The 18,664-nt window shown below is 54.7% G+C and overlaps 2 protein-coding genes across 3 annotated transcripts in view; both read right to left on the reverse strand.

Annotated features, from left to right (window-relative positions):
- Positions 1-14: 14 nt before the first annotated feature.
- Positions 15-8,125, reverse strand: CTSH (cathepsin H). Its single transcript, XM_069798739.1, has 12 exons — positions 7,961-8,125; positions 7,823-7,854; positions 7,616-7,721; positions 7,453-7,523; positions 6,804-6,908; positions 6,379-6,465; positions 5,440-5,495; positions 4,203-4,284; positions 4,045-4,113; positions 3,500-3,606; positions 1,489-1,614; positions 15-844 (listed from the first exon to the last, which is right to left on the reverse strand). The coding sequence occupies exons 1-12, from the start codon at positions 8,031-8,033 to the stop codon at positions 769-771; spliced, it is 990 nt and encodes a 329-aa protein (XP_069654840.1). The 5' UTR covers positions 8,034-8,125; the 3' UTR covers positions 15-768.
- A 110-nt stretch (positions 8,126-8,235) lies between these two features.
- The window catches only part of RASGRF1 (Ras protein specific guanine nucleotide releasing factor 1), a 44,042-nt gene continuing 33,613 nt past the window's right edge, over positions 8,236-18,664 (reverse strand). For both annotated transcript variants that reach the window (XM_069798741.1, XM_069798740.1), the window contains exons 20-27: positions 18,071-18,131; positions 15,417-15,520; positions 14,953-15,037; positions 14,455-14,652; positions 13,597-13,676; positions 12,378-12,495; positions 11,953-12,021; positions 8,236-9,285 (exon numbers count right to left, since the gene is read on the reverse strand). In XM_069798741.1, coding sequence (XP_069654842.1) covers positions 9,193-9,285; positions 11,953-12,021; positions 12,378-12,495; positions 13,597-13,676; positions 14,455-14,652; positions 14,953-15,037; positions 15,417-15,520; positions 18,071-18,131 — 808 coding nt within the window. In that variant the 3' untranslated portion in view covers positions 8,236-9,192. The remainder of the gene's footprint in view (positions 9,286-11,952; positions 12,022-12,377; positions 12,496-13,596; positions 13,677-14,454; positions 14,653-14,952; positions 15,038-15,416; positions 15,521-18,070; positions 18,132-18,664) is intronic.

The following is an 18,664-nucleotide window of genomic DNA, read 5'->3' on the forward strand; positions in this document are numbered from 1 at the left end:
GAGAGCACACACCATACCGGTGACGAGTCGTATTTATTCAGTCAGTGGCCGATTTTAGCATGAAATAATACACAACAGACATGCCCCCTACTGACGCATGGCCTCCCTTCACCAAGGTGTGTTTACAAACTGTTAGCAATACACTTATTGCTTTCTTCATTGATTCTTAAAATCATTTCTTCTTTATTTGCATTAAAATACCCTATTTTTTTAATACAAAAAGTACTAAATACATTTAATGAAAATAGAGTAAAAGTACAAATCACAGCACTCATCTTTCTCTAGAGAAAGGAAAAACCACCTTCAAAGAAAACAAAAAAATCCCTAGAAGTTACATCCGTTGATTGGGAAACAGCCACCTGAAAGAATGAGTGAGCTTTGTTGGGGCAGCATCTTAAAATCTGGTAACTGGCATTTGCACCATCCAAGCAGTCCCCCCCGGCTGCTGACAGCCCCCCAGCAGAGGCACAGGGACTCAGCTGGGACAGGGCGAGCGACACACGCTGCGAGCATGCCATAGCCGGGAGGAGAAGGCGGGAGTCTGGCGCTCGGCACAGGAGCACACTTGCTTTTGGCTGGGGAGAGGAGGTATGGGTCTTCCTACTGGGAGAAGCTATGTGCAAGCCAACGAATCTGCCTACAGGTAACAACTTTCAGCAGACTGGTACTTCATCTTGTTCTCACTTTCTTGATTTTAGCATTCAGAAATTTGTACACAATCACTCATTTCTTTTCCTGTGCCCACTTTCCCCAGCCTGCACTCTCCTCTTACACCTGAGGAACCGGATAAGATGCACAAGCAGCAAGACCACACATATTCTTGCCACGTTCAATAAGGAAGTACCTAAAAAGAGAAAGAAATGTGTTTGAGTGAGTGTTTCCTCCTCCGGCGGAGTAAGCATGACAGATAGCAGCATAACACAACTGCTCTCATTAGTGCAAGCTCCTTTCTCATGCCAGCGCAAGGACCAAATACCTGTGAACAGTAGTTAGCCAGGCAATGCTGTTCCCCATCCCCCTTATATCACAAACTAGCAGAGTTAGCACCTGACCCTGAAAAATTTCACTAGCAGCTGGAAATACTTGCAGAGCTGGAGTGAAAACTCACTCCCAGCACAACCCATTCTTCTCTGGCCATGTAACCACAGAAGAGGCACAGTACTCTCCTGGCATCAGGCAAACCACCAGTATGGCAGCTCTGCACACGCTGGCCAAGCCCCTGGTGACAACGGCAGGGCTATTGATCTACAGGTCTGCTCTAACGAGTCACCCCAGGACTGGTTTGTAAAGCCATGTCTCCTTCACTGCCGAGGCTGGGATGATTGCCCTGCATCCTCTCAGAGTATGAAACAGCTGCGAAATTTCAGCTTGAGAGCGTAAGGGCGACCTGGGGGCTGATGAAGGTGGGTGGAATCCGACAGACACGACTGTCTTTTTACCAGGTACAGGGAGACCACGGTGGGTCAGGTAGCGTTGGGACCTCCTTACCCATCCATGCCCCACAGTGGGCCCCAGGAGTTCTTCACAATCCAGTAAGGTGTTCCATTTTCTTCTCCATAGCCCACAGCAAGGACAGCATGGTTCACCTTGTCAGGAGTGTGCTCACATCGTGGGCTGCAAAGAAAAGGGAAAATAATGCAGATTAGTTACATGAAAAAACAGTCTGTAATTAATCATAGATTAGCCAGCATTCTCGATTGCACTCCCAACTGCAAAAAGAACTACTGGATACTCTGAACTTCCAGTTGTGGAGAGTAGGGAGGGAAGCCAAGAAAAGGAGATACTGCTCTCTGTTCTCACTCAGAAACTATTACCGGCCGTATCTGAAGTCAGGGCAATAGGCTACGCGGATCTGAGCACCCGGTCCGGGCTTTTGTTCAGAATTAAGATCAACATTGTCACACAAGAATGAGCTACAATGAAAAAACTGAGCAAAGGAATTTTTCCAATGAAAACCAGAAGCTCTTAAGTGCATCCCAATAACAGTTTGTCCTGCCCCAAAGTTCAGAGGCACTGTTCCACATTTTGCACAGGGAACAGCTGGTTCCTCAGTCTAAATACACGTTTCCTTGTATTTCCTCTGAATTTCCAGCTTTTAAATTGCACTTGATGAAAGTTGCCACCTGTGATATAAAACAAGACAACACAAGGTACAAGCTCCCATCTCTAGAGCACCTATTTTTAAACATTTTCAAATTGCAGATAAGTAAAAGATCAAAAATCCCCACAACAGATTTACTTTTCTTCAATCTGTTAATAGTTGGTCTGGGGACCATAGGCTGAAACCACTGGAGCATCAATTATTCCATATGCTCTGACTTTAAATCTACCTTAGACTATAAATCTACAAGATAACTTGGCGTGTTCCTCAAACTGGAATCCTATTACAAAGTATCTTGACTGTCTCACCTGCTTTAACTCCTCACATCTGCCTGTTGCTTGCTTTAAACTTTGAGATTACTGTCTTTATTGCAACAGCAGAGCCACTCGAATTCACGATGCTGCCTACTCTTTCCCTTGCAGCTCCCTGGGGCAGATCACTCATGCTTAGACTCTTAGTTTAATTTTCCCTGCAGTTCTACGTGACTGAGGATTCATTACTCTCAAGTATTTTTCTAGTTCTCTCCAAACATGCACTTTCCCAATTTCTTGCCTAATAGAAATCTATCCTGCTGCAGTTAGCTTCCATAGTCTTTCCAAAATATAATAATCATCCTTTTAAGTAGCTTTTTGCCTTAGCTATAGAGCTGACACAACACTCGAGACCTTCTGCTAGGTCACTTCATGTCTCCAACTAATTTTTCATCTCTGCTGCTTTTCTTACACATCCAGCTGCAGAGGCAGGTAAGCACCTGATGGGATTGGCACGAGGTGCTGGGGGAGCTGCCTGCCCTGCAGAGGACAGCGATGCAGGGACCCCTGCCTTTGTAACACAATCTGCAAACGTACCAGCTCAGGTGCAGGGCAGCGTGAAGGCAGCTACACCGCTCACCACCACCCCTCTGAGGTCTAGCACTGGAAGAGCCACTTGAGTCCCACGGAAAACTTACTTTGGTTAGGACTTGCCCTAAGTAAACCAGATGTGTTCAGCTACAACACCTGGGCTGACCCTGCCACCATCCACGGTCACACACATCAGCCCTGGAAGAGGCTTCCGCCAGCTCTGTGGCAGGGCTGCAGAAGGATCTCCCGAGCTTCCTGACTTGCTGAGCTTTGTTCCAAACGCAGGCTGGTCTTCGGGTTGGACTGGTTCCTAGCAGTAAATTGGCTGCAAGCACACTGTTCCCTCTTCCCTGTGCTGCGCTCTCATCCCCCAGGGAAATCAGTATATCAAGGCTCAGTTTACTTATGTTTTCTATTTTCTGTTTAAAAGAAAATGCAAGAATGCAGTCCAGTGTCCTGGCGTCCAGTGCCACAAAGCAGGAGAAATGGGGATGCGAGTGATTCCAGTCCTACACCTTCCCCTCACCCTCAACCTCCCAGGTTCAGAAATACTTACTTTGAATAGACTCCTTTTCTGTAGTGCATGAAGTTACCTGTCACCTCAAATGCAAAGCTCACCGGGTTGTGCTTCCCCACAGCTTCTACCATGCCATCCTCATCATACTGCAAGAAGAGGATTCTAGGGTCATTTATCTCCTGATTTTGCTGGAACCAGTCAAGAACCCCAGAGCTGCAGTCAGAGCACAGGGGATGGCTAACCCTGGCTTTCTGCTTGCAGACAAGGAAACAAGCGCTGCTTGCATTGAAAGACAAGAACCAAGACTGTCTTACAGTCTGGAGGTGCACCCACTGTGGAAAGCAGGCACAGACCTAGTGCCTGTATTTTGACTACAGCACTTCATTGGTGCCACCTTCAGAAAAAGGAGTCAGCGGCACACAGGAGAGGAGGAGTGTGCATGCCAGCGGCTTGTTCCTCTCCAAAGAGAAAGCAGGCTGCAGCTCGTGCTGCAGAGCCTGGCACACCTTGGAGCCTCTGAGCACCTTCCAGGTCAGGCTTGGCACAGCCCTTGAAGTTCGGAAAAGTAACCCTCAGGGCCTTACCTGCGTGATATTGATAACATCCTTGACAAATGCAATAGCTTTCTCCGGCTGGAACTTGCAGGTGCCATTCTGTGCAGACAGAAAGGAACTGGTATTAAAGCCTGCTCCGGACCCTGCTCTGCCACTGCAGAAATACACCTGAGCTGCGCTGGAAGTACCTCGGCCCGGTATGGGTAGGTGTCCTCCCCCATGAGCCCTTTGTTATACAATATGTATTCAAAGGCTTGGCTTGGCAGGCCCCTGCAAGACAACACAGCCAGAATGCAGATTCATTAGGATGGTAACGCTGTGGCTTCTGCAGAGCAAATCCATGAACATTCCCCCACAGTCCTACAGACCGTTCCCACAAACTGGGGGGAAAGGGAAGGACAGTGTGTATCCCAGACCCTCTATAGGCATAAACTCCAGTCTGTTCCTGCAGTATCTCCCTGTCTGGGACTCCAGCCCATCAGGCTGTTTGGCATGGTCCTACAGAGGCACGGGAAGACCTCATTCTCAGGGGTGCCTAATCCCTGGGGGAGAACGCCAACACAGGAGGCCCAAAGGCACGAGGCCACCTTGTCCACACAGCACCAACAGTGCCAGCTCAGCTCTGCAGCCTTGCACACTCAAGGTGTTTATCCGTGACCTCTGCCCAGCCTGCAGCCTGGATGCTGTGGCTGAGGTCCCCAGCTACACAGCACGGGGGAGGACAAGGGACCCACATCTCCAGCAAGCAGCTGCTTCCTCCCCCGGCCAACTTTGGGGAGCACATCTCACAGAGGGAAGAAAAGGAGAGTGTGACTGGGGCATGCTGACAAGGAAAGGACTAAGGAGGAGTCATGAGAAAAGTAAAAAGCACCAAGAGTGGTTTTGCTTAGCTCTGAGCGTTCCTCAGGGACTGCCTATCTTACAGAAAACAGAAGATTTCAGAAAGCTTTATTTTCTGCCTTCTCTAGCAATGCCAGTAGGAATTTACCAAAGGGGAAGCAGAGGTTTCTGTGGGTTCCTTAAAGTGCCATGAGATGCGCATGACCCATGAGCAGTGCAACAGACAAAACTCCCCTTGCTTTCCCTGAGCATGTTAAAGCCTAGCTATGTAGCACACGTGATGGCAATGTCAAAAGACATTGTAACAAAACAAATATCAGAAGAAAAACTAATAAACAACAGGAACAACAGAGGTTAGGAAATGCTGGAGATTTAGTGAAACATTCTAACCTCTAGGGAGGGCAAAATTAAAATAAGGAAACCAAACTAAAGCCAAAACTGTTTTCCCTGACATGTGTCAGCCAAGGGAAAACAAAAACCATTCCAAGATCTGGAAGGATCCTGACACTAGATCTTGAGGAAGGCTGTCAATCATGGAACATAAGATACTCCCATTTCTATTCTTTATTACTTTATATAACTTACCCACTGCAGCCGTGGTTGTTAAAAGCCTGGGCGCAATCAACTAACTGTTGTTCTGCCTAAGGAAAAGTTTTTTGAGTAAGTATATATTCAACACCTGCATTCGGAATAAGTGATACAAAATGCAATCCGGGTGGCAGGCAACTGAGGAGCATTGGTTTTATCCATGTAGCTGGCTGTTCACCCGCTGCAAGCAGGAATCACTCGGCTGAACAGCTCCACATTCCAAGGAGGGGGACAAGGAAGATGTGGAGCCGGCAGCCCAGGATGCTTGAGCTGCAAGAGGCATTCCTCCTCACGCCTGCCAGGACACTGTCCCACCCACGGGAGCACTGGCTGAGATCTCTTTCAAAGGTCAAGTTTGTTTTTAACACTTACACCCAACCCTCAGCTATTCTGGTAAGTCATAAAAGCGGCTAATGTCTTTCTAGTTCTTCAAGAACGTAAATCCTCTGGGAGTTTAAAAATAAACAGTCTCACAATGTGCTGCTTGCAGCAAGCTGTATTGCAGCAAGAAGCTCCTGCCGGTTGGCAGCACCAGACACGGCTCTAGCTAACCATGCCTGCTCCCAGCAGCAGGGACCTGTCAGCCTCCGGCCCCTCTGCTTTCATCCTGCTCTGAAAAGGGCTCTGCCCAAACCCAGGGCAGCGGGACACTCAGATCCCGAGAGGGGATGGTGACAGGCACATCCTCAGGCACAGCAAGCTCCCAGCCATGCTGCCTTACACCTCCCCAGCAGTTTTGCTTGGCTTGCAAATAGCTGCAAGGGGTCTGCAGGGCTGGAGGTGCCTGCCACAGCCACACACAGTGATGTACAGCCAGACTTGGAACAAGCACCTGGCAGCTGTCCCAGACAGGAGTGGGCTGGCCCTGCTGGCAGCCCCGGCAGATAACTGGAAGCAGGACTTGCCGTCAGTGCACAGGAAAGGAAAATCTCTTACCAGAGAGAGGAGCTTTCCCGTCGCAATAGCAATAGTAGACTCCAAACACCCTGTGGTGGAAAAGGTCCAGCAGCTCCCGCAGGGGCCCTGCATTAGGAACCGGAGAGGAACTGCTCCATAATGTGCTGCAGGGTCACCAGCCTCCCCAAAACACAAGGGCCAGGGCAGAAGGGCACGCCAGGAGCACATCGCTTCCACTCCCTGCCGGCAGCTGGACTTCACCTTCCACTTGGCCCCTGCCCAGGGACCCACGGCCTCCCCCCGCCCCAGCCCACCCCAGCCACAAAGGGGCTCCTGGGGGAGCCTGCTTCCTTGTGGGCAGGCACGCCCCAGCACTCCGTCTGCTGGCACGGTGCCCTGCCCGCAGCGGTTAGCCCCTCTCCCGGCCTGCTCTTGGTGCATCGCTGATGACACACACTCCTCACCTGGTTTTTCACGGGTGTCACGTAATTTCCCTTCTTCCTCCAGTCAATGGAGTCGGGATACGGCCCCGAGCTGCGCAGGAAGTTCCCCTTTGTGGCTGAGCAGTTCTGCAAGCGAGGCAGGAGAGCTGTGGCAAGCCACCATGCCGGGGGACAGTGGCCCGCAGACGGCTACCCTTCCCAGGGTGGAGGCAGCAGTGACCGCCACGCTGCCTGTGCAGCCCTGGCTACTGCACAACAGCCACACTGGCCGGGGAGACCTGAGCCAGCCCTGGAAGAGCACTGCTAGCCCGCACCCCCACTGCTCAGGGACCTCCTAACTCCCCAACGAGCCGGGATCAGGCCTTAGGCCTACCCACAAAAACACAGATCGACCTGCAAAGCTGAAAGCAGAAGTGACAATTTAGCTAGAGCCAGGGTCAAGAGGCAGAGGCAGCTGAAAGCTGGGAAGGTTGGGGATGGAGGGGGGGGTTCACCTCACTCTTACCCCAGCTCCGGCGGGACAGGGCACTGCACTTAGCAAAGTGGATTTCAGGCAGCACAGTGACGACGGGGTGCCGACCCACGGGTGGGTGCAGCTTGCTGCGGAGCCCCCCCCACCCTGTGGCTTGGGCTCCGCCATCCTGCCAGACCCCCTCCTCCTGTGACTTACCTGGGGCTCGCTCCACAGGTATAATTTTTTAAATTCTGCGAAGGTCAGATCTGAAAACTGGTTCAGGCTCACTGGAAGAAGGGAGGAAACGGGAACGTTTTGCTCACTACGGATCAGAGCGCAAAGCGAGAGCAGGCCGGGGGGGGGGTAAAGCGGCTCCTACTCTGGTAGCTGTGGTTGCCGGCGTTGTGCTCGTCGATCTGCCTCTTGTTACCGAGGAAGATGCGCAGCCGGCGGGGGTACTCGTCCGGGCCGTACCGCCGGTTGTTCTACGGGGACACAGGGCGTCAGCCGCTGCCGAGGGGTTCCCGAGGCCCCCCACTCCCCCGGCCCGGCTCCTTCCCACCGCGGCCCGTCCCCGGAGCTTTACCTGCAGCATCCAGGCCTTGAACTGCAGCTCCTCTGCGGGAGGGAGCGGGGAAGCGTCAGCGGCTCGGCTCGGCTCCCCCGCCGCCGAACAGGCGACAGGGAAGCCGAGCCGAGCCACCCCCTCCCGGTACCCCTTTACCTTCGGCGGAGGGCGCCCAAGCGGCGGCGAGCGCCAGAAGCGCGGCCGCAACCAGCAACGCGGCCCAGCCCATCGCCGAACCGAACTGAACCGAGCCGAACCGAACCGAGCCGAGCCGAGCCGAGCCTCTGCCGGAGAGGCGGGGCGGGGGCGGGGAAGGGGGCGGGGCGGCCCCTCCCCGGGGCGGGGCGGCCCCGCAGAGGCGGGAAGGGCGGGGGAGGGGGGTGTCTGCGGGTCAGGCGTTGACCCGCCGATAAAAACATCCCAAGTCCCGGTTCACCCTGAGATAGAATAGATTTATTAGCAAGAGGTAATCAGGAAACATATATTTTTACAAAAAAATGGAAATATTTTTCCAAACAAGCTGTAAGTTGAAATAGTTTTAGGGCTTGAAAGAGAATTCTCATACCACGAGGTATTGCTTACAGCAAAAGTGTTCTGGTTGTTAGAGTGGAGCATGCCTGCCACCGTAAAGTTAAACTGTGTTTATATACTGTACAATGTAAAAAATACATGGTAATATTCACAGAATAAGCACTACATTACTATATTCCTGCTAGAAGGTGGTTAGACAGGATTACAGTATATGTAATAAAAACACTCGGTCATCTTTTTCTAATTCTACATCATGTTACTCATAGTGGTCACAAGGTATACGGATCTATAGCATATCAACAGAAGCTTGTCATGAGCCGTATGCAGCGAGGAGAGTCAAAGGGACGTTTCCATCTTCCCGACTTAGGAGGGACCAGGGGCAGCGGCCGAGAGGCCCCCCTGGTGCCGGGCCAGCGCGGAGGGGGTGGCACACAGAGACAGGGCAGCTTTGCGCGGAGAGATAAACTTTTAACGTGTTCTCTTCCCCTGCCTTACAGAGTTTGCCACAGGATGTTACTGCTAATACTGTCTGAGCGAGAGCTGCTCCGTGCTGCCCGAGAGCCCTGTGGGAACGCACGGGTTCACCCGCCCGACCGCCAGCCCCCTCGAGAAGAACCAGTGACAAAAGTAACATCATCGAAAAGAAATGGGGACTCCAGCAAAGTGTCGAGGCGTGAAACCTTAAACGACGCGGGAAATCCTACGCGAGGTCTACTGCGGCCAAAGAACGAGGGGGGCGGTTTGCTTGGAGAAGCACATACGTGGAAGTCACTCCAGGGCGTCCAACAGAAACAAACAGATATATACAGTATGGTATAGCGTGAGTACACGAGCAGCTGCCGGCCACTGCTCCGGGCTCAAGAAGGCAGTTTGGGCTCTATTCGCAGAGAAGCTTCATAAAGGGTTTCTTCATCCATCACAAATGACTGGTCCAGCAGGTACTGCGTCACCTGGAAAAATGAGAGCCAAACGGTTAATGGATAGGACTCACCTCTGCTGCAGCCGATGATAAATGCTGAAATTGGGAAATGATAAAGGCCTAAGCCTATCTCTGAGTCGCAGAGAAGTGCCTGCAGTTCCTGCCAACCAACACAGGCACTGCACGTGCTTATTTCATCCCAGGATTGCAAAGTCTTGCCTAGTCCTCAGCTGCTCTTCTGCTTTTCTTGCTTAGTTTTCCTCTCTGGCTCAATTTTATCAGGCACAAAGTTCTCTCCTGCTGAGAACACAAAATCCTGATAATTAAGGCACCATGTAAGTGGGGAACAACATTCTTGCTTCAGGAATGCTGCTGACAGGACAGGACATCTGCTCCAGTACTAGCAGAAAATCCACTCACAATTCCTGGCAGATTTTTCCCAAATTACTTTTTGGCCTTGTTAGTAGCACAGCGTGCGCACCTGATGCCAAAGAGGGGCACAGCCCATGCCGGGGCAAGGCACCGCACCTGGGGTTCAGAGCCAGCCAGCATAAGAAGCAGCCGGCAACAGAGCCTCTGCCTGGGAAGTGCTGGCAGTGCAGACAGGGCTTCATCCCATCACCCACAAGAGCATCCAGAACCTTCTGTAGAGCTGTATCCCACCTCTGCAGGGAGACAGGGCGATGTGCAGCCACGCACAGCACCACCTGCACTACCCTTCCCTGCTGCACTTGGTGCTGGCTGTTTTCAGCCAGGTTTCTCAGGGCAGTGGGCTGCTTTCACAGATGCTGGTCTTCTTCCTGAGCAGCAGAGGCTGGGAGAAGGCAGGGGTTACCTGGGGTGCCCAGATGGGAAAAGGCAGCGGCGTGAGCCCAGTCTCGGGCAGGTACCGACAGTGCAGAGGGCAGGGCTGGGGCTGCCCAGCACTGCAGAGGCTAAAATCAGAGCCCGCAGCTCCCCGACCTCTGCCAGCCCAGCCAGGGGTTGTGGTCCAGAGTGACTTGGGCTGCTCCTGCCACCACACATGGAAACTGGCATCACTGGAGGGCGGTTTGGCCCAGCCTGATGACCAACAACATGGCGTGGCAGTCAGGGCACCGGGCAGGTTTGGCAGATGCCTGTGGGGCAGCAGCAGTGTTTCAGGAGGGTTTGATGTTTCTGGAGAACAGCAGTGCCAGAGACAGCGGAAACCCCAACGCCAACCAGCCCAGTTCCTGGGTGGCTCTGCGGTGCCGCGGCAGAGGAAGCGCGAGGGTGGCCGAGACCTTTCATCTCATCACACATCTGGGGGCCACCACGAGGCGGGGGCCACCACGAGGCGGGGGCCACCCAGCACCAGGATGTGTGTGGGGGGGGTGGGACATGTTTTACTCCCAGCCTGGGGTGGGGAGTGCTGCCCCAGAATAGCTATTTCTCAGCATCTCCAGGGTGGGCTCTGCTGGTGCCGGGATAATTCACCTGCACACAGAAGGCCCGGAGGGACACAGAGTCTGGCCCTACTCTGTGCAAAGTCTGCTGCAGGGAAAGGGAGGCACTGAGGGAGGGCAGCCTCTGCACTGTGTCCCAGCTGTGCTGGCAAGGAGCATGCATGCACTTTATAATCACACAGAGCAGCCCCAGGAGCACTCTGGCCATTCGCCACACTGCCTGCCCTGCCTGACGGCTGTTGCATCCGGGCGTAGCTGCCGTCTACAGCAGTGCCTCCGCTGCAGCATCCTGGGGGAGGCGTGGGGGAGCCTGCTGCAGCCGCCCTCCGTCCCCTGCGCTGCTGCCAACAGCCTGCAGCAAGGCACAGACACTGCTCCCAGCATGGAGGCATCAGCCATACTCCTGCTGTAGCAGATGGGCAGCAAAGGGCAAGGGAGTGCAGGGCGTGAGGCCAGCGGTCACAGGAGCCACCGACACTTGTTACTCATTCCCATGGAAGGGCCCTATGGATGAGGAAAGGTACAGCTTCTCATTCCCCCACCAGGTAAAACACAATCTCTGGCTGAGTTCCAAGTCCTGGAGCTGCTCTCCCGTGGCACAGGGATCTCTGCAGCAAGACCCACGCCCACGCTTTCGCAGCGCACGGGTCTCTGCCTCGGACGACGTTTGCCCGAAAGTGGCTCACAGTGGAGGACAGCTCCATCCCCAGCGCCCACCCACTCCCCGGGAGCCCTTCCAGGCTGCTCTCTTGCCACACTGTCCGACCATAGCCACGCTCCAGCCCCAACTGGGCAAGACCGTGCTGGGCTGCTGACCCTTGTGCCCACAATGACGGTGGCTTGCAGGAAGAACCAGAGTGAAAGGGCAGTCCTGACTGCTGGGAAGAAATGGCAGCAAAGCTAGGGACAGGCAGGGACAGCGCTGACTCGTTCTGGCCAAGGCTCAGATGGCAGAAGCCGCATCCTTTTGCTCTGCCAGCAACGATGCGTAGGTGATGAGCTCTTCACGGTTTGCGTGGCAGGGCACAAGCGTGCCAAGAGGAGCAGGGAGGTCGCTACGTATCTCCTGTGCTTGTCCCCCTCCGTTATGCCTCACCTGACACAAGCCCCCGCACCTGCACTAGTTCTGCTAGCATTTTCTGTCTTAAATTTCTTACAGAAGCATCGTATCTTCCCCAAAGGAGCTGCCAGATATTGAAGGCTTAGACACTGTGATTCGAGAGGGAGAGGAGGAGGAGAGGGAGCACGTGGCTCTCAGGACAAGGCTGTACCTTAGGCTGGTGCTCAATCTTGTAGGAGGTTTGCTGGAACTGGCGGATCTCTCTTATGATGTGTGAAATCTGTCCGGAGATAAAACACAGAAGCCGTTTACAGCACAGCCATCACCACCGGCACTGCGTCCCACCACCTGGGAGGGTGACAGGCAGCTGGTGGAGTGCACTCTGTCTGCACCTTTCAACCACAGCATGATGCAAAGGGGTTTTTTGTTGCTTCCAGACACATCCCTCACCAGGGACAACCCTGGCTGCATGCACGCATGCAGGGGGACATGTGTGGCCATCTGGTGCTGAGCAGGTGACGGCCGGCTGTGAGGACTGCACAGGGTGGGCACAGACCTGGCCAGCACTGCGGCACCGAGCCACATCACTCCAACCTGTCCCCCACGCACCCACTGCAGTGGGTCTGGGACACTCACCATCCTCATTTTGGAGAAGTTCACCAGGCCATCCTCGGTGTAATTCGGTGTCCCCTCCTCAATGAACGCCAGGTCGGTCAGATACATTCCCAGGTAGGGGACGCATGGAGGGTCGCAACTTCAGAAGCAAACCAGAAACAAATAAGAAAAGAAAACTGCCTTACTCTGGGGCTTTGGAGTGGGGAAGAGGGTCAGACTTCACAGTTAGCAGAATTTGAAGGATTCTCTCCCCAGGAAAGCTGCTGGTCTCCTGGGCCACATCCTGCAGCCGCCATCCCCATGGGCAGAGCAGGACAAGCATGAGCTGCGGCCATGCCCCGCACGAAGCTGCAGGCTGCAGGAGGTGAGTCAGAGGCAGCTTCAGCAGAGGGTTGGAAAGACCTTTTGGAGCTTTCCCTGCTGGCCTCAGCCCCCACAGCCAGCGAAACCCCTGCCGAGAGCCGAGGGCAGTGCAGGCGCTGAGCTTGCCCCCCGCCCTTCACACCGCACCCCAGCCCAGTCCCCCAAGGAGGATTGCTGTGCGCTGCTGATGGGACACAGCCCGTGGGTGTCTGCCATGCACAAGCCCATGGGGATGCACCAGCTCCAGGGCAGCTCAGCACCCCGCTCCCCACACACCCACAGCACCGCGCTCCTCAACTTGCGGGACCAAGCGAACACCAAGTAATGAGGATTTGGGGAACCTGAGTGCTGGCAGAGAAGCCCGATGTCGTCTCTGGTTGGGTGTGGGGCTGGCTGCTATTGCAGCACTGCCAGCTCTCTGCTGTGCAATGCTCTGACTTGGGAGCCACCGCGGTGTGCTGCATATAAGGCATGTCACGCTAGCTGGAGTGACATGCACTGGCTGGTGGGAAACCATAACTAAATATTGTACACTTGGGGGTTTAAACTATGAGTCTGTAAGGAGACAGGGCAAAAAAAGTTTTGTGGTGTCTGGCAATGATTTCCCCCTCTGCAATGCCTTTTATTCTCGTCTTTCCACACCACTGCTCAAAGGAGCAGCTCATTACTCAGGATCGCTTTGCAAGCCACTGCCCTGTGCCTGCTAAACAAGACATGCATTAGTGCTGGCTCTGAAATGATCCTGTGAGCAAAGCCCCAGCTCGCAGTGCAGGAGCCGGGGTGGGATCCAGGTCCCCTAGCACTGTGGGGACCCTGGGCCAGCCATCAGCAGCCCCCTCACAGCAGCAGTGCAGGAGGAGAATCATCGTTCACTCACTTTTTCAGTGCCTCCCTCAGGTTCTTGAACCTGCCCTCCGACGACACCAGCTTTTGTAGCTTATCGATCAGAGCCTTCGTCTGCAAGAAACCCAAACTATCACTTGGAGAAGGCCCTGGAAGAAATCCCAATCCCCGCGGCCAGGGGGGGTTGAAGCCTGTGGAGCCGCAGGGTTGCTCCCATCCCGCCGGGGCACATGACCCCTGTCCGGCTGCTTGACAACTTTGCAGGTACAAATTCTGCCCTGGCCACTACAGCAGCTCCTGGTGACATCCAGAGGAGCTGAGCAAGCACTTGAAAGCAAAGTTCCTCCAACACGTAATAAAGACGGGCTATGCACTTGTTTCCTTCCCCTGCCTCCCACCTCTGCCTTTTCCAGTGCCTGTTTTAATTTACAGGTTTATCACTTCTCAGGAAAAAAGACGGTATTCCAGATTCAGATGAGCCCACATAGCAGTTCTGGCTCGGCAGCCCCTGGCCTCCACCAGGCTCTGCACTGTGCAGGTACAAGCTATTTCTGTACCACATAACACAAGAATTCATTTTGCTCATCCATAATTGGTCTGAGCAGCCCCGAAAACCGGTTTAAAGAAGTGTCTCTGTGTGTATACAGCTACAATGACTCTTTAGGAAAGGTTTCTTTAACTGCACATCTGACCTGTGGGATGAATAAGCCCAAGAGTAACGCAGGGTCTGAGCTGCTTGCACACCACCTCCCTCCTGGGAAAGACCTACAAAAACCTTACTCCGTTTTCTGTTTTTTCAATGCATGTGTCTTACGTCATCCCAACACCATCACACTCAGCCCATCCAACCCTCCTCTGCCTCCCAGATGAGAGGTCAGCCCCATGCTCCTACCTGCTTAGAGACCTTGAGCCAGGTTTTCTTCAGACGGAAGATGGCACTGCGGTTGAGGGAGGAGGTGATCTCCAGCACCGCGTTGTAGTTGTGCAGGCACCGGCAGATGTCCGCCACCGCCACCCACTTCTCAATGGCACTCACCCGTGCGTTGATCTCCTCATTCCGGAGGATCTCCGATGCTATCAAGTTACTGACCTTTGGGGAGACACCAGTCCCAGCCCACACATCAGGTGGGCTTTGTACAACAGCTACATGCCCTCCAGCCTCGCTGCATTTTTTAAAGAGATTTCCCTTCACTGCAGTAGTCCCAGCAGCAGCAACTGCACCAGGAGATGCTCAAACTGCAACAGGTCCCTGAAGCACATAACATCCATGGAGGACAGGTGGGGGCAGATAAACCTTGTACATCCCAGTCCCTGGCTAATGCCAGGGGCAGGTTGGCTACGCTGCCTCATCTTTGCCTGTCTCCCCGTCCCCCACTATGGCTGCACTTACATCATTAAAGTGTTTTGTGTTCTTCATGATGTAAGGAGTCCTTTCGTTCTTCTCAAGCTTCATCCAACCTTGCCCGAAGAACTCTCTGCAAACGACAGCGTTCAGGTCAACATTTATTTCCCATTTTTCTGGGATGCCCAAGCCCTGCAAGCTCCACTGCACCCACACGGAATGGAGAAGCTGTGGCCTTTGCCCGCCATGCTGCCAGACAGGGACCACACGGATGCGCTTGCAAGTGTGATGGACATGGGAGGGTCACCCCGGGGATGCCAGCAGATAAGCCACAGGGTCAGGCCTCAGATTTGGGCTTGAGCCCAGCCTGGGCTACTTGCAGAGCAGGCGGCAGCTGGGAAGGCATTGCACCCTCTGGGTTTAGCCTGGGCCAGGCTGGCCATGGGGCAGCAGGTGGCCACAGAACCCTGGGTGACCAGAACAGCCCTTCCTCGCTCATGGGCATCACTTACTCATACGGGATCTTCTTGAAGACCAGGTGATCCAGCAGCGTCAGCTGTTCTGCTATTTCCAGGGCCGAGTGGTTTTCAAAAGGTTCTGCTTTGACTCCCTCAGCCTGAGTGACAGGGTGGGCTCATTGGTTAAGAGCATAGTAAGAACTTCTGCATTTCATGCATGTAAAATCAAAGCCGAAGTTGGACTCCCAAGCCAAAGGCTTTTCCCCAGCAGAGCTGGCGTATGCGGTGCTGCACTGGTCTGAGGGTCCAGAGGCACCGCATCCCACATCCTGCCAGCACTGAGAAGTGCTGGCTTCACACAGCCCTGTAAACCCGACGGTTTTAATTACGTTATCATTCATGTACATGTACAGACACAAAATTAACTAATCTTCTCTATTTAAGTAATTAGGTGTCAGCTACAGAACGGATCCCCACACACTGACTTCTGCAACTGCTGCCTTTTTGCTCTACATCTGTTTAATTAATAAAGCACCAGGGGATCCCAGCCAGAGCAGTGCTGCTGAGCTGCTGCCTCGTGCCCAGCTACCCCTGCCAGGCAGCTCAGCCAGCCTCGCCAGCACCGCTCCACCAGTGCCCATGGGGTCGGCAGCTCCCAGACCCTGTTGCTGCTTGGGACAGCTCTTCCAAGGGATGCCCAGAAAAGCAGAACAGGGACATCCCCTGTCCCCACTCCCTGGCTCTGGCCAAGTGGTGCTTGCAGGCACGGGGGGCTCAGTGTGCCCCATGCTCGGAGCCACCTAAGCTGACAGTGACAGCCTGCACGGGCTTCACTGCACTTCGGTATGAACACAGCCCAAACGCAGGGTTCTCCCAGCAGGGAACTGTCTAAAAACCTGCCACGAGCAGCAGCATCTCTCCTGTCCGGGTCTCGGGAAAAGGGACTGTAGCAGCTCCCAGCATAAGGGGTGCGTGGGAAAGAGGGGCCAGGTTGGTATCACACTGGGATGGAGCAGCATGAGCGGGAACCGCGGGTGGCTCTGGGACACAACATCAAGGGCTGAGGTGCAAAGCACAGAGCGTGCCGGGCAGCAGTCGCAGCGTGGGTGCGGGCGCTCCGCGCTGCCTCCACTGCAGCCAGTTACTCCCACAGGCAGCCGAGACCCTCCCCGCTGCCCTCACTACCCTCCCCAGCACTGCCTGCAGGCAAACAGCAAATGGCCCGGCCCTGTCCCTGCTTTGCTCAGGGATGTCTCATTGAAACACGCGCTGCCGCATTCCAGTGTCCTCTGGCCAGAGCCAGCGGTGCACCGGGACAGTGGTGCAAAGGGACAACACTGCAGGGTTGCAGGACGGCGATGCCGTGGACCAGCTGAGCCCCCTGCTCTGGGGTGCCTGCTTCGCCCTGAGAAAGGCATCACCTCCCTCTAGCACCCTCTCTAATGCAGGGGTTTGGGAAAAGCAGAGTGGCTCCAGGTACCACGAGCGAGCCGGCCCCAGGAATCGTCGTGGCCTGCCTGAGTTAACAGCCTGTTGCAAAAATGCCCTCCTGGCCACAGGAAGGGGGTTGTGAAAGCAGCTCCCGGGGAGCAAACACCGGCTGGGCTTCCTCTGCTCAGCTCAGGGGCCCATGGAGAGGTTGCGGGGGGGTGGGTGCACGCTGGAGGGGTGCAGGCTGTGGGGGCACATCCTGCCAGAGCACAGGGTGCTGCTGACAGCAAACACTGGGTGGGCGAGTGGCACTGGTGGCACTCAGCAGCACCGGTGCCATGCAGGAGGGCTCCGAGCACCCTGGAAGGCATCCCAGCCGAGGGTTCAGCAGGCAGCACAATGCACACAGCCAGCTCACGAGGAGGGGGTCGGAGAACCCACAACCCCCATCACCCCAATGTGCACCCCAAAATCCAGGGCTCCCTTGTGTCCCCACCGTGCCTTTGACCAAAGGTCACTGCGGCTCAGCTGCTCAGATTGAAGGGCAGACCGAAACCCTCTGGTTTCGTTTGTCCTCTCTTCTTCAAAGCAAGTTTCCAGCACCCATGGTTACAGACAAAAACTTTAAAAAACCCCAAGGGGCCTCAGCCACTCCAGAAGCTGGCCGGCACACCCAGGGGACAGAGCAGCTGTTGTTTCAGGTGCACCAGGCCAATTTAAAGTGGCTCTTGGGTTTTTCTGGGAGCAGACTTCGGGGTTTTTTTAATGCAGGACGGCAGCAAATGCACTGCAGCCACCCTGACAGTTTTAAATCTATTGCACGTTCCCAGGGCTATGCTCCTGGGGGAGCAGCACCGATGCCAGCTGGGCCAGCGCCTGTCACTTGGAACCAGCGCGCGGCAGCACTGGCACAGGTTTGGGGACAGAGAGGACACGGTGGAAATCCGTGGGGTTTTCCTGCGTCCCTTGGGCAGGCACTGGCATCAGCAGGCAGGCGCATCTCCGTGCCCACTCCAGCCATCCTGCCGACAGTGCAGACGGACTAAACAGCTGGTGGGCTGTTAGTGTTGCCTCTGTCTGCAACAGATCCAGCTGTGCTCACAGCTGGCCCTGTCCCCAGAAAACCTTTCCCTGCTTTGTAGCCGTACGCCCAGACAGCAGGCTTGGAGAACTGCTCTCCACCAAGCCAGGTTTCGCCGGAGCACGGGGATCTTTAGCTGTTCCCCTACCACCATGCTGAGCTACTAGGCAGAGTGACAAAGGGAAAGGGTATTTACCATCTGTACAACCTCCTCCAGGGTTATCTGATTGTCTCCTGGATCCTCCTGCGTCAAGGTCCTACGGCATGAAAAGACAGCATTACTTTGGCTGGGGAAGTATCAGACCTGCACAACTCCAATGGAGCTGCAGCATGACTTTGTGGTTTTTCACAGATTAAACACTTGGCATGCATAAGAATGCTTCTAAGTCCCATTTCCCATTTTAAAGAGAAAAACAATCCTTGACCGAGGCCACAGCCGGCCCCACATGCATCACTCCCGCAGCAAGACACAGCTGCCTTGGCCCCAGCACGGGGTGGACATGCACCTGGGTGGCCAGAGCTGCCCAGCTCATCGGAGATGCCCACAGCCCCTGGCCGTGGCGAGACATGGTGCCATCCCACTGGCTGACAGTGGGAAGGGCTAAGTGCTCACTGGGTTCAACTCCACACCTTGGCCATGCCTGCATGTGCACAGGCACGAGGGTGGGGGGTCACGCCTCACCCGCGGCCCCCGATCAGGTCCTGATGAGCCGGGGAGACAGATGCAGCCAGCGTTGCCCGTCCTCCTCCTCGGCACTTCCTGAGCCCCAGGGCCTAACCGCGGGCACAG

Source organism: Haliaeetus albicilla, chromosome 12, assembly GCF_947461875.1.
Source record: "Haliaeetus albicilla chromosome 12, bHalAlb1.1, whole genome shotgun sequence".
Taxonomy (NCBI): Eukaryota; Metazoa; Chordata; class Aves; order Accipitriformes; family Accipitridae; genus Haliaeetus; species Haliaeetus albicilla.

Excerpts from the sequence above, each read along its gene's own strand:
- CTSH (XM_069798739.1), bottom strand. The coding sequence starts at position 8,033 with ATGGGCTGGGCCGCGTTGCTGGTTGCGGCCGCGCTTCTGGCGCTCGCC. Across the intron at positions 5,496-6,378 it reads CGGGAAAGCTCCTCTCTCTG|GCAGAACAACAGTTAGTTGA; the intron begins GTAAGAGATTTT and ends ACTTTTCCTTAG. Across the intron at positions 1,615-3,499 it reads AGAAAAGGAGTCTATTCAAA|CCCACGATGTGAGCACACTC; the intron begins GTAAGTATTTCT and ends TTTTCTTTGCAG.